Source organism: Temnothorax americanus, unplaced genomic scaffold, assembly GCF_048541705.1.
Source record: "Temnothorax americanus isolate GAGA-0224 unplaced genomic scaffold, ASM4854170v1 Scaffold25, whole genome shotgun sequence".
In the NCBI taxonomy this organism is placed as follows: Eukaryota; Metazoa; Arthropoda; class Insecta; order Hymenoptera; family Formicidae; genus Temnothorax; species Temnothorax americanus.
In genome coordinates, this window is record NW_027509391.1 from 42,252 (window position 1) to 57,290 (window position 15,039).

At 35.2% G+C, this 15,039-nt stretch overlaps 1 protein-coding gene across 7 annotated transcripts in view; it reads left to right on the forward strand.

Annotated features, from left to right (window-relative positions):
* Kcnq (KCNQ potassium channel) overlaps positions 1-15,039 on the forward strand; it is a 53,138-nt gene that overhangs the window by 23,196 nt on the left and 14,903 nt on the right. For 3 of the 7 annotated variants that reach the window (XM_077408751.1, XM_077408743.1, XM_077408744.1), the window contains 8 exons: positions 2,050-2,176; positions 3,583-3,758; positions 4,770-4,910; positions 5,597-5,707; positions 6,927-7,133; positions 9,440-9,460; positions 11,367-11,608; positions 13,985-14,095. In XM_077408751.1, the coding sequence (XP_077264877.1) occupies positions 2,050-2,176; positions 3,583-3,758; positions 4,770-4,910; positions 5,597-5,707; positions 6,927-7,133; positions 9,440-9,460; positions 11,367-11,608; positions 13,985-14,095 (1,136 nt within the window). The remainder of the gene's footprint in view (positions 1-2,049; positions 2,177-3,582; positions 3,759-4,769; positions 4,911-5,596; positions 5,708-6,926; positions 7,134-9,439; positions 9,461-11,366; positions 11,609-13,984; positions 14,096-15,039) is intronic. The other 4 variants (XM_077408746.1, XM_077408745.1, XM_077408749.1 and 1 more) reach the window with 4 other exon arrangements.

Below are 15,039 nucleotides of genomic sequence, written 5' to 3' on the forward strand. Positions count from 1 at the left end.
CGAATCTATCGAAATATTGTTGTCGCTTTTCCGCTTTTCTCGTCCTGCTGCCGAGAGATCATCCTATAAATACTAAATAAATTATATACATGTATAATATAAATATAAATAATTTTAATTACACACACACACACACACACACACACACACACACACACACACACACACTACGTTTACGCGAACGTTACTTCTGTAGTAACTTACGATAATTCCTTCGCGTAAACGGGATTTTGTAGTAACTTACGATAATTTACTCCGCGTAAACGAGTAAATTATCGTAAGTTACTACAGAAGTAACACACACACACATACACACACACACACACACACACACACACACACACACACACACACACACACACACACACACACACACACACACACACACACACACACACACACACACACACACACACACACACACACACACACAATCTGTCACGTATACTATGTTTGCGCGAGCGTTTTACTTCCGTAGTAACTTATACGATAATTCCTCCACGTAAATGGAGATTCTGTAGCAACTTATGATAATTCATCCCGCGTAAACGAGTAATGCCGGGATTACGATGAATTTAACGTAACGGGACGCGACGGACGCGAAGTAACGTAACGTGAACTTAAGAAATTACGATCGCCGTAACGTGAAGCAGCGTGCATTTCAGAAATGATTTGACAGCTTGGTATGAATAGAAGGTTAAGATTAAGGTTATCTTTAAATTACGGCGATCGTAATTTCTTAAGTTCACGTTACGTTACTTCGCGTCCGTCGCGTCCCGTTACGTTAAATTCATCGTAATCCCGGCATAAATTATCGTAAGTTACTACAGAAGTAACGCTCGCGTAAACATACAGTTTGACAACTTTTACAAGGCAGCATATACGTACGTGTTTGTACGATTTTGTAGATACACCTTCCTTCTTAAAGATCTCTCGGCATCAGCTCTTTACGGTCAATACTTATATATATTTCACTATCTGTCACGACGGGGCAACGGTCACGACTATCACACACTTACACTTATCCTTTTCTAGGTTGTAAAAAACTGTCACGCACTGCGACAGTGCACGAGTGCACTCTCGTGTCAAAAATGGGAAAGTGACACACCAGCCGCCATTTTTGTCCGACGTGGACGTTTCTTAAAAAAAAATTTTCCACATTTGGTTTTTGCATTGCAATATCTTCGCTCGTAGGGCACGTAACAAAAAAAAAGACTCTTATTTATAAATCAAACCCCAAGCTATCGATCGAACCTACTTAGAAGTTGATCCGTTCACTCGTTATTGAGATCTCAAAATCTCGGATACTCGCAACTCATGCGTTCGCGTAAAAGAGTCACGGTGCGTCTCGCTTCGCGCGTACTTGGCGCGAGACACTACCGTGTCTCTTGATATTTATTTTAAAGATGATTTGCTAATGTCCATATTAATCTATAGAACTATTCCGCCACATTTTCCTCCCATCGAGGTTGGATAATTAAACCGTCAAATTATCGACCATACTAGCGCCATTCAATCCCTTCCGGTCGAAATCACGTATAAACCTTATTCTAGATATATTTTTATATAAAATATAGATTTATCGTTAATAATAATAATAATAGAATGTGTCTTTAATTTATAAAGAGAAAAAGATAAATGGATATACATAAATAGAAAGAAAAATTTTAAAATCTCTCTCTCTCTCTCTCTCTCTCTCTCTCTCTCTCTCTCTCTCTCTCTCTCTCTCTCTCTCTCTCTCTCTGTTATACATATATGTATGTTACGTTATGCTTGATACAAAGTTCATTAACGCCATCTATATTTCAAAAAGTTTTCAGGCCATATTATTAATTCTGGAGTATGTCATTAATTTTTTAATTTTTAAAGATATTTTTCTCGAAAATTAAACCTCGTACATGCATGTAAGAACTTTATTTTGTAATTTTAATTTTAATCTTTTTTCAAAAAATTATTGATTGTATCAGGTCTAGCTTGTACTAGGGTCCTATGCATTCAAAGTATCAAGTTAAAAGACCAAGAAATCAATTACACTTCATTATTGTTCAGGAAATATGTCTCGTGGTATTCTTTGGAGTCGAATACCTGGTTCGACTATGGAGCGCAGGCTGCAGATCAAAGTATATGGGCTGCTGTGGACGGCTGCGATTCATACGGAAACCGATTTGTATCATAGGTGAGTTTGTTTTCTCCTAACGGCAAGTCGCGACATGACTAAAACGCGACACAGCCAAAATTAATCTGATATTTGCATTGTCTGATCGATCGGCGCAAAATAGGATCGTGACAATCATCTCTTTGTTTCGGATCGCTTGCATAGGATCGTTTGTGACTGCCGCTAATATCGGCCAATTATATATAATATTAAGCTCTGATCCCCTAATAGCGAATCCATTTTGCTAAAATCAAGGTTGCGAGCGTTTTGTGTCGCAGCCATCGTTCTGTTGGACGCGTTCTATAAATAAAATACATGCGAACGGTTCGCGAGAAAATTCCTTCCTTAATTGAAGACTCGCCTAAAATTGATTACCTGGCATCTATTTTGCAAACTTTGTAATTACCTACTTGATGGCAAATACGCGATTGGAAGCTTAACAGCGAAAACAAAAACCGAGCGTATTTTTTTTAATATTATCTGAAAACTATAGATTACTGCTCAAATTATTAAATTTCAAAATTTCTACATGCATATTGTATAATGTACGTGTTCAATTGCTCGCAGATTATGCAGAACAATTGTTAGAACAAGATTTTTACCATGTAAATTTCTCCGTAGTCTAACAGTCGCGTATTCGTGTACATTTGCAATTTGAGTAAAGCAGTTGTATTTTCGAGCCGATTTTACGTGTTTATTGCAAACCGCGTGGTAAATAGTACTGACTAGATCTTCTATCTATGTTTTTTGATTATCCACGCATTCCTCTTCTCCAAAAGTTGTCTCAAATAATCGAGAACATGGGTTATTTCCCTGTATTCTCGATTATTAATATACTCTATTTCATTTCATTTTGCCCATAAAAGTAATGTAGCAACGTAGGAAGTGGACCATTATTATTAACAGACCAGGAAATGCGACTGGAATTACATCTATTATTCCGGCAATTTCGTAGAGCGCGGATGGAAAGAGAACTGTTTTTAATCGACAACAACGTGTGTGTGTGTGTGTGTGCATCGTCGACGAATTTTGTAGATAAATGGTAACGTCGAACGAGGCATTAATCGGATTACGCACTTTGCTTTTATCGTCTGCAGCCGATTATATATACGTACTTAATCCACACCTAATACATACTTAATCAATATCCAAAAATATTTTTTTAATATACTTATATATTAGAATAAATGTGTGTGTGTGTGTATATATTTTATGTAAGAGTGTGAGTATGAGTGAGTGTATCATTTATTTTATACATATACACACACGCACGCTCGCGCGCGCGCGCGCGCGTGTATGTATTCTGATCGATGCGATGTGGGCAAATTACGCCCCGTTTATAACATCAACATGTATTACGTTCGAATCTAGCGCGATTATATGTACTCTCTTGTATTGATCGCACTTGTCTCATTTCTTTTTTTAAGATTTAATCGTCGTAGTAGCGTCCATGGTAGTCCTGTCGGTAGGAAGCAACGGTCAGGTATTTGCCACTTCTGCCATCAGAGGCATTCGGTTTTTGCAAATTCTACGAATGCTTCATGTCGATCGTCAAGGCGGCACGTGGCGGCTTCTGGGTTCGGTGGTTTACATACATCGTCAGGTATATCGACCAATTGTAGTACAAGAAATAGACTCTTTAGCAGTGATTTTAACCATCTCTAAGCAAGTGTATCTGTGCACGCAACCGTGATGGAAATAACAATTTCTATATTTTTATATTTATAACATATATTAGAGTCCCTTTAATAAAAGAGTCGGTAAATATGCATATTAGGTCAAACCTCACCGATGACTTTGACCTTGACATATGTTGTCAAGGTCACCCTCCTGAGTGACCTTCAGAAGGTTTTAGCCGGCGGTCATTGTTTATTAAAAAGTTATTAACAAAAAAAAGTTTGGCGACCTCACCGATTTCAATGACCTTGATATATGTTGTCAAGGTCATGACCACGAGTGACCTTCAGAAGGTTTTAGCCGTCGCTCGCTATTCGCTATTCGTTAAAAAGTTATTAACAAAAAAAATTTGGAAAATATAGCATATATAGGTGCATATATAGGTTAGTTGACGCGCTTTAAATACTTAAATCCTTTTAAAGCGCGTCACTAACCTACATAGGTACGATTTACTGCTTTAAATGTTGTGTTTTGGTAAAGCAGCGATTTTTTCGCAAAATATAGTATTCTCTGCTTTAACAAAAAAATTTCAATTTATCAACAATTTACTGCTTTAAATGTTGTGTTTTGGTAAAGCAGCGACTTTCTCGTGAAATAAAGTATTCTCTGCTTTAAAAAAAAACGTAATATTAGTCATTTATACTTTCCAATACTCAAAATATCTGCTATATTTTTCAAACTTTTTTTGTTTATAACTTTTTAATAAACAATGACCGCCGGCTAAAACCTTCTGAAGGTCACTCAGGAGGGTGACCTTGACAACATATGTCAAGGTCAAGGTCATCGGTGAGGTTTGACCTAATATGCATATTTACCGCCGAAACTCAAGATGTCGCGACTCTTATTAGAGGGGGACTCTAACATATACATTACATACATTTAGGAAATTTTGGTGTTAATAATTGCAAAATATATTTTTATTTTTCTTATTTAACAGGAGCTGATTACAACGCTGTACATTGGGTTCCTAGGCCTTATTTTCAGCAGCTATTTCGTATACCTTGCCGAGAAAGATGAAGTTGGACCCGACGGCAAGACGGATTTCTCGAGTTACGCCGATGCGCTTTGGTGGGGAGTGGTGAGTTTATCTTTAATTATTTTAACGAACTATATTCTCTAATTATTAACACCGTTGATCATCTTTCGTCAAACTTGAATCATTTGTTATACATGTGTATTTATGTCCATGATAAAGATAAACAAAATGTTTTTATATCTGGACAGATTTTGGAACTAATTCTTTCCAAATCATCACAAGTATTAAAAAAATATACACAATTTAACAATTAGAGAATTTAAAAGTGGGAATAAAATGCAATCAATTAAATTAATTCTGTGAAAGAAAGCGGATACAACTTAAAAAACGGATACGGTAATTAATTGGCGATAACATCGAAAAATTATGAAAAAATTCAAGTACGATAATGATCGCGGAAACAATCGATTCATAAATTATTGTGATAACAGTAGGTATATTTCAACAAATATCGATAGGTACCGATGTTTGCATTGCATAAGTTGGAACTGCAGCATCGTTCACGCAGACAGCACACAAATTACTTACATATTGGAGTGTAATATGTGCTAATTAATAGAATTAACTAATTGTATTTCGTGAGTTAAACTCTTTATAGTAAAGTAAATGTCGACAGTTTGTACGGCAAAATTTTTCGGGCTAGACTCAGTATCATTAGGAATGCGACATTGTGCGTACAAAATAATCCCGTGCACATCAGGAGTATTTGATGCTTTTTGGTATTGCAGATCACAGTAACGACGATAGGTTACGGTGATACAGTCCCGCAAACATGGATGGGAAAAATAGTAGCCTCGTGTTTCAGTGTGTTCGCCATATCCTTTTTCGCACTTCCAGCTGTGAGTATGTTATCATAAAAAATATTTTTCCTCTTGTTTTGTAACATACAGAATATCTCATACTTATTATTATAGTTATTTTCCCTATAGTTTGTAGATTCTTTAATTAATATATTGAATAAATTTTTTTCCCGAACAAAGATATTTACACGAAGACATAAGTCATTCATCATAAGTTTTCAACTGTCAATATTATATAGAATGGATTATTTTAATATGCCATTCCAAAAATTGCAGTTTATTATTAACATCACTTTTTATTTTAGAAAAAAGCATTTTTTAAATAAAAATTTCACGTTTTTGGAGAAATATAACATACAATCAATTCTTTTCTAAACGTTTTTATGAGAAATTAATATAAATATTTAAAAAAAAATGGAATTATATGCTCTTTTTACATAATTCGATTTCTCTAATCATTTTGCATATAAAAATATCAAACTAAAATAATCAAAAAAGCAAAAGCTTATAAGATAAGTTATATTTTATTCTGACATTTCGGTAAAAAAGATGTTAACTTTTTAGATTATTTTAATACTTTTATATACAGATTAATAAGATTAAGCGATCAATATAAAAAGGACATTTAATCACATTTTTAGAAGATGACATTTACAATATGCTATTTCATTTTGTACATCTTTGTAATCAAATCTCGAATGAATTTTATCAAAATTTATTTAAACTCAAGTAATTATAAGAAATATAATCCACACACACACACACACACACACACTCCCACACACACACACACACACACACACACACACACACACACACACACACACACACACACACACACACACACACACACACACACACACACACACACACACACACACACACACACACACACACACACACACACACACACACACACACACACACACACACACACACACACACGCACACACACACATTTGTTTATTCTAAAAAAAAATCTCTAAATTTATTTTAAATCTATAATAATATTATCTAAATATTATCTCTATTTGTTTCTTTCTAAATTTTAATTGTCAAGAAAACTATTTTGGACTTATTTGTAACTCGTAAGCAAGTTCCATAACATTTTTGTAAGGGAAATATTGACCAAAGAATCCGGACTTGAATTTTTGTATTTGTGGTGGACCGTCTGCGTCTGTCCCTCGATAAGAAATCCAAACAATTAAGCGCGTGACTGTTATCATGCCTCGTAAGTGTTTTCCCATTTCTTTTACAGGGTATTCTAGGTTCTGGCTTCGCGCTGAAAGTACAGCAGAAGCAACGGCAGAAGCACTTTAATCGGCAAATACCAGCTGCCGCAATGTTGATACAGTGTCTGTGGAGGTGTTATGCCTCCGATAAGGCCATCAACAGTGTCGCTACGTGGAATATCTACATCAAGGACCCGGCGCCGGCTGGCCAACCCTCGACACCTCTGGGCAAGGTAACGTTTTCCGTTTGCGGGTTTAACGAAGATCGGAGCGCAGTATAGCCGTTGACGTATTTAGCTGTTGACTGTTGATGTTCTTAGCTGCTTACACAATGTTTTTGGACGTTTTAACCGTGCCGCGAGCGATTACTGTGCCGCGCTAATCCGTCGCGAATCTCGTAATTGTAATGAAAAACGCGCGCGCGTATCTCTTTCCCTTTCCTCCTCTCCCCCCTCCCATGTAATTTTGTCTGCGATTCGGTCGATCCGAGGCGCAGCCGAGCACGCTAATGGATCTGGAATTACCCGTGATATCATATCCAAGTTAATTGCTACCAAGATCTCTCGTCTTTTACCTTTTACGCGATTGCATTTCCACGCGCGACCAGATTGTCGACTAATACCGTCGAGTCGCAAGGGTTGACTTAATCGTTGTGCTCTAAGCGGATTACGAGAAATCAAATTTGCCTGGTGTCGATCTGCCACGCAAATAAGTATGAAACAACTCGAAAAAATAATAGCACACAAGGCGATAAAATTATTCCTTAAAACTAATAACCAATAGGCTATAAATTATTGAACATTTCATTAAAAGTGAATATATAGCAAATATATTGGGCTTACGTTTCTCAAATCAAAATTTGATAAGTAAGCGAATCTCAATGCGATAGAGATCTTTCATTCTTGATCAAAAATACGAAACTTCTTTAATTTGTTATAATTGGTATATATACGTTTTTAATTAATATTTTAATTCATATAAGTAAATAATATATTAGTATTTATAAATTATCTTAAATATACTGAAATATACCAGGTTGTTAAAAAAATTAGATTATTATTTTTACCAAATAAAATTAAAGATAAATATTTACCTTTACACAGTATAAGACCCAAGAGAACGCATAATAATGAGATTCGCGAGGGAGTTCCGCCGTATAATATTATTTTTCGCTAATTATTAACACTCTAGTAAATCCTAGTATCGTGTAATAGCGATAATTATAACGGCCGTGTACTTTTATATTCTTATTTATCCGATGATAATTTGGCAGTGGATGGATGCAAGGGGAGAATGCGAATCTTTTGCTCGATGTTCTTAATGTGCCGTTATTTATTGCCGAAATCCGAACGATTTTGTTTGTTGCTAGTCACATACGTGTGTTTATGCAATTAAATTGCGCTAGAGGCTTCTGTACATTATCCCCCCTTACATATGAGATAATGAAAGTTGCGCTTTCGTTTTTCGTTAGTTCAATTTGGTTTCATTATAGTTCGTATCGCAGACAATTCATTTTTAACAAAATGTTTGTTATTGGATTGGTTTTACCCTTTGAATATGTATATACCCTATAGTTTTAATAGTATATCGTTTATTAGTTGGAATGCTGAGCACATGAAATGTATGCAGATATCCATTAGGATATGTTACACATTTATGTTACATTTCTTTTTAAATGTAGTCTTTTTTAACATGAAATTATCGTCGTTCCATGAAATGCCAGTCAGCAAACTTTTTGCATTTGTATAGTCACGCATTCGGGCTTTATAACTTTATGTTTCTTTATTTTTTACGGTTACCATATATGTAAATTGCAAACGTTGTCGTTTGAATAGTATTGACTGGCTCATCGTGTTACGTAGATACAATTCCATGAAAAGTCAGTCAACGAATTTTATCAGTAGCGTTTCTATCTTCGTAATATTCCTTTTTTTTTAAATTAAATTTATATTTCAAACATTATCGCTTGAAAACTCCAATAGTTGTCATCCTTAAATAAATTGCTTTTGAACACGGATCAAATAACGTTTTGCCGGTATTTTTAGAATAGCGCTCGATTTTTCGGGGATGTGTTTGATTTTCATTTTGCTTGTGATTATTATCGTCGGTATATCTATTGTATTTTTGTATCCATGACCTTATATATCAAGTATCCAAACGTCATAATAATTGCTCGGTTAATGGGAAATGTATGTACAAAGTACACGTTTGAAACATATTTTCATAACTATTACAGCGTCATTTTGATGGTAAATTCAAATCTTTAACAAGAAGGTTTGCAAAAAAATTGAACGGGATAAATTAGTCTATATATCGGCACATTTCGCGTACGCTCGATTAACACGAAGCGGTCACATATTCGTAGGAACGGTATCTCCATTTTGCATCTGCTGCCAAAATTTTCAAACTCCATTTCTCTCAAAACCGCGCAGGTACCGCGTAACACGCGCAAGCCCCGATTTTACAATATTTGAGATAGTAAGAACGTTCAGTGATGATTTAACACACGATGATAAAATATATCTTAAATATATTTCAGTTGATTTGTGTAAAGAAGATGGTATGTAAATGGTTTATATTTATTTTCATTTGTACTCTCTTTTGCATGTTTATTTTTTTCTAAACTTTTTATCACATTTCTTTACACGGTTCTGTTACACGATGTAAAACGTCCTATCTTTTATATTATGTAAGTCGGGATCACTGTACTCACCGTGTCTGCTGAATGTAAAATATACGCATATTGAAAGATATATTCAACGCTATCACAAGAACCCTATTCTCTCGCCGCATGTTTAGTTCTGACGAAGATGGTCAATTTTAAGTCTGACAATGAGCCTTTGAACAATTATATCCACCGTGGTTACGTTTAACTCTCAGAATGTAGCATGAATTTAACGAAATTGTTATTCAAATAATATTCAAAAATAACTCTTACTTTTCTTATCTTTATCAACAAATTATTTATTAAAGAATATTTTTACTTTATTTTCATTTGTTATATACATTACTCCGGACAGGATCACAAAAAAGTTTAGGATCAAAACTTTTTACCGTTTCTTTATGAGCAACAGCTGAAAAGGAACTGATGCGGCAATCCATCAAATTTCGTTATTACTAAAAAAAAATGAGAAAATTGTGTTATGTCTCGAGGTTTAAATTTACGCCGAGAGTATGGATCTGAATATTCGTCATTGCCGAAGATTTTCGGATTATCAAGCGAGAAAAGAATAATAAGAATAACTTTTATGAAACCATTACGCCTTTTTAACTGCAATATTACACGATCTTTTATTTATTCGAGACATTTCCTTTTGCTCGATGTTTCCTTTTTAATGTCGAAACTACAAATAACAACTAAGACGAACAAGATACTACTGAATTTTTTGTTTTTTTCCTTTTTTTAACGAACGAAACGATCTATCTGTGCGTTCGTACATACAAGTTATTTCTTTTCGAACGAACGAAGCTTTGCGTAAGCTTTTTAAAGCTTGCTTATAAACAGTATAACCAGTATCGTCTATTTGATCATGTTTGCGTCTTTATATTTCTAGCTTATATATTCTTGCACTCTATGTATTCTTTCTCTCTAAAGATAGCGATTAGTGTCACGTGATATAAAAGCAACTTTATCTTACTTAAGAGATATTTTGTAGCCTGCATGAGCCTGAATTACATACAACGTTTCTAGCTGCATAATGTATGTTGTGTACGTCTACACGTTACTCCTTGTCTCCGCATCTTATTGTTAGCTTTCAGGAGGACTTGAAATCTCGCTCGCAAATTCGTGACACAAAAATGAGAATTTACGTCGGTCGTGCGGCTTGACAATTCTCTCTCTGTACGAAAGATGTACGGTATTAAAACAAAGATCTTGGAAGGTCAAGAGACGCTTAAAATTCTTTTAACGTCAAGAAAATAATAAATTTTAGAATGTTTACACGAATATATTAAAAAAAAACACACATTTTCCCCCGAGTAAAATGTGTATTTTGTCCGGGTAAAACATTTTCATTTATACTATTAGCATAGTTTGACCGAAGAACGTCTTGTGTTTACAAAGTAATGTCCCAAGAACGAAAGAAGAAGTTTGATGTGCACTTTGTGTGTAACATGCTCGATATATCTATACCTCCGGGAATTTCACGATGTGTAGATCATATCGACTCGTTTTCGCATTGAGAGAATGCTATAAACGACGTCATCTCGCGATCAACGTAATTTCTCGCAGAAAGCTTTCGTTCCGAACGTCCCACGGGAGAGATCGTTGCTTTTGCATCACGTCTTCCGAATGATGTCGATGATGACGACGATGGGGCTCATCGTTTTAAGAGAGATAGAAAGAGAGAGAGAGAGAGAAAGAGAGAGTGAGAGAGAGAGAGAGAAAGGGGCCGAATGTCTGGCCAGTAGGGATAGTGCATGTTGTGTTCGATGTGTGTTGTAATGGGAGGGCACCGGGGGTTCAGTCTCTGATGATCCAGGTGGCAAAGAAGGCGAGTGTGCTGAAGAGGCGGAAGTCACGGAACCGGATGGACGTCCAGCAGCAACCACAATCGGCCCTGCCGCCCGTTACAATATCGGGCGGTATATCGGCCGGTGCCGGGACCGGCCAGAACGACAATCAGCGTCTCGAAAACGAGGGGGACGTAGTTTTTTATATGGAGGAGCCCAAGATGGGCACGCCGAATCGCGCCAGACGCGACAATCGGTGAGTGATAATAAATTTGTACGTTTAATCAGAATAGAGAGAGAGAGAGAGAGAGAGAGAGAGAGAGAGAGAGAGAGAGAGAGAGAGAGATGTGTTGGGATATTATTTTATGATTAATACTGGGAACAATCATTGCAGATATACAAATCCGTAATTGTAAGGATGTCACTTCTCGCATATTATATGTTTAACAGATACTTTGACTAATTTAGAGTCGATTTTTCTTTAGCAAAAATTATTCGTTAAAGTTGAGCTTATAAAAAGTTTTTTTCTTTAATTTAGTAGCTCAACATTTCGTTAACGAAAAATCAACTCCAAAAAAAAAAAAAACAATTTGTGAAGAAATATAAGAGAAGTGAAGTACCCTCTACATTTGTGACACAACTAAAAATAAAATAATTTCCAGAAAAATAAATAAGAAATAGAAAAATTTTTGCGCGTAATGAAATTAAAATAATTTGTGTATAAAGTTAATACATATGGTATTCCTGCCTCTCAAATATTGTCGGTGGAGAAAATTATAATATCCAAAATAACTTCAAAGAAAATTATTTCAATCCAATCAGCCTCGTTCGCGTTACATTGCACTACAATGTATTAATTTCGTGTACAAAGTTCGCATCGTAATAGCGCGAGGAGTTTCACATCGTCACCTTTAACGAATGAATCTCTGCCCATTTCTTCGAGTGGAAGATTCGCCTTTCAACTCGATAAATGCGACGGTGAGGACACGAAACTGGGTACCATGAAATTAGCGAGTTTATTTCTGAGTGCCCGTCGAATGGCATCGAGTGAAAAGTTTATCGAGGTCTCCCGGTGACTGCCTAAATGCGGTGTGCGAGTAATTGCTCCTCAAAGAGGATATATTCGTTGATGCGTCGGGGATTTTTTATTATACGATTATCGTTTGAAACTTACGTAAACTTTTTCAAGTGACGCATCATTTCAATCGAACAGCATTCAAACAGTTAATCTTTCCTAAAAATTGCTTGCTTGTTTCTTATTCGATAATTTAAAAACTAATTGATCTTCCGCTAAAATCAATATTTATTTGGATACTAACGGTTTTAGCAGAAAGTATTATAAATCTAATATATAATTAAATTTCGAGCAAAATAAAATTTGCTTTGGTTTATTTTATACATTACGTTTCAATATGTATCATCCTACCTTCGATATGTTGAAAATTTTAATCTACACCACACTCGCAATATAAACGATTCGATGCTAGTATAGATCATTCATAAAGTGAAAATTTGCGATTCTTCATATTCACAGATTATATGTAGGTAAATATCACTTTGTATATTAATATACAAATATGTGTGTTTGTATATCATTAGTTATGTCGACATCAATGTTCGAGAATTAATTGAAGATATCAGATTAAAAATTTATCTCGCGATATTTCAAATAACACTGACAATAACGGTAATTTAACGAGACATATTATCGACATATTACATATTGATATGTATGGATGGAAGATATCAAATGATATTTCATTAGTTTTCGAGCGCATCAATTATCCATGTGTTCGAAAGTTGATGGAAGGTATCACAGATGGTATTCATACATAATTTGTCCATGAAGCATCACAAATTTCGGAAACATATCTGCAATTGGCGATCTGTTGAAGAAACAATTGAAACTATTGACTGCTACATTATATGTCCTATTAACTCATCATTATCTAAATTAAACGTAACTAGAAACTCTTGCGCACATAAGATCTTTATAAATCGCAATATATTGCGTAAAACAAAGTATTCTCTGTAATCTGCATTTGATCGATTTGAGTTCGGAATTTATACCTGCGGTACCGTTCTAATGTACACAGCTTCGAAACAGAATGTAAATTCTTGGTTTAGCTATTTCTTATTTGTACTGACATAACTCTCAACGGTATTTCTCTTTGTTGTCAAGGGATGCATATTTAGCAAATTGCTCTGGAGAAAGACTCTCAGAAGTCATGCGCTGCGTATATAGAAGCCGAAAGTTCTGAGGTGCATTAAGCATCGAAAGTGCCAAATAATCACTAGACACATTTAATAATAATTTCGAGGAGAATGCGTCATGATAAATATTAAAAATTAATTATTTAATATATACTTGTCAAGCGCAATGTATTTTCGAAAAGTTGTAATATCATGCGAGCGCTGTGTGCGTGATTAATGTAAGACTTTGGTAAAATTCACAATTTAAATATGTGATCGTTGTTATATTTAAGTAATTCTTATGAAATCGTACATACAAGCAACGATTTACAAAAGTTACTCTGACAGACATACGTCAGCATCTGCTTAAAGAGAGTCTTCTCTGGAGCAATCTCGTCATATCAAAAGAACGAGATCCGCGAGCCCGTGGTTTGATTAGCGTGTTTCCGGTTGGCAGGGGAAGCCTCTTCACCTCGCAGACTAGCTCGGTGACGGAGGCAACGAGTGATGAAATTGACATCGATATCGAAGAACCGCAGAGAGTAACTATGTAAGTATCCATTGATTTCTAATTTTATTATCAAGTCCTGTCATATCTGTCAATGCGCATTTACGACAGAAATTGCGTTAAGAAGTCATTAATCATTAAGAGTGAAACTTTAATATAAGAGCATGCTGTAATCACATAAAAACAAAAGGAACATGGGGTCTGAAAATTATTTGTTTCTGAATTATATAGTAAATGTTACATTGCCTACAGCATACACGTGCTAGTTATAACGTTTTCGAGCGCATTCATCGTTCATTCCGATACATATTTTAGCAGATTTAAAAAATACAAAAGAAATACACATCAAAAATCTCATTTATGAGTCTATTTAAAAAAATATAGCAATTGATACTTGTTGTGGCACATTATATAGCGAATTTGAAACTCCACTATCAGATATACAAGAAATCTAAGATTTTTTAATATAACATTGGCAATGGACAAACATGCTTAAGCGCGTATTGAAAAACAAACAATCGACTAATTATAAATTATTTATTATCTATATAAATGTTTTACTATAAATTTTAAGGTAACAGTTTAATAAATGAAACCTCATAATCCGAAAAATTCCGTTAATCTTCGGAACAATAATTAATTATTAAAGCCTCTTTGTTTGTTTGGTTAAGTGGAACACGTTGCAAAAATGTACGATTTGTTTGGTAACTTCTGAAGCAACTCTCGAATCCATTGCCGTCTTCGTGGTAGTCGATCGTCAAGTTATTAAACGCCCGTTTCGCGTGTATACGTCGAGTTAGATCGCGCCGACCGAAATCAGAGTATAGGAAGCCGAGGAACATATATCTCCATGCAAATTACTTCTACTTTGTATGCGGAATCGATAACACCGCGAGGAATTTTCCTGTACCTCGTGCATTAATGCATACTCCGTATCATAATATACGCGGATAAATATTGCACACAGATCGTTATACGCGCGCATC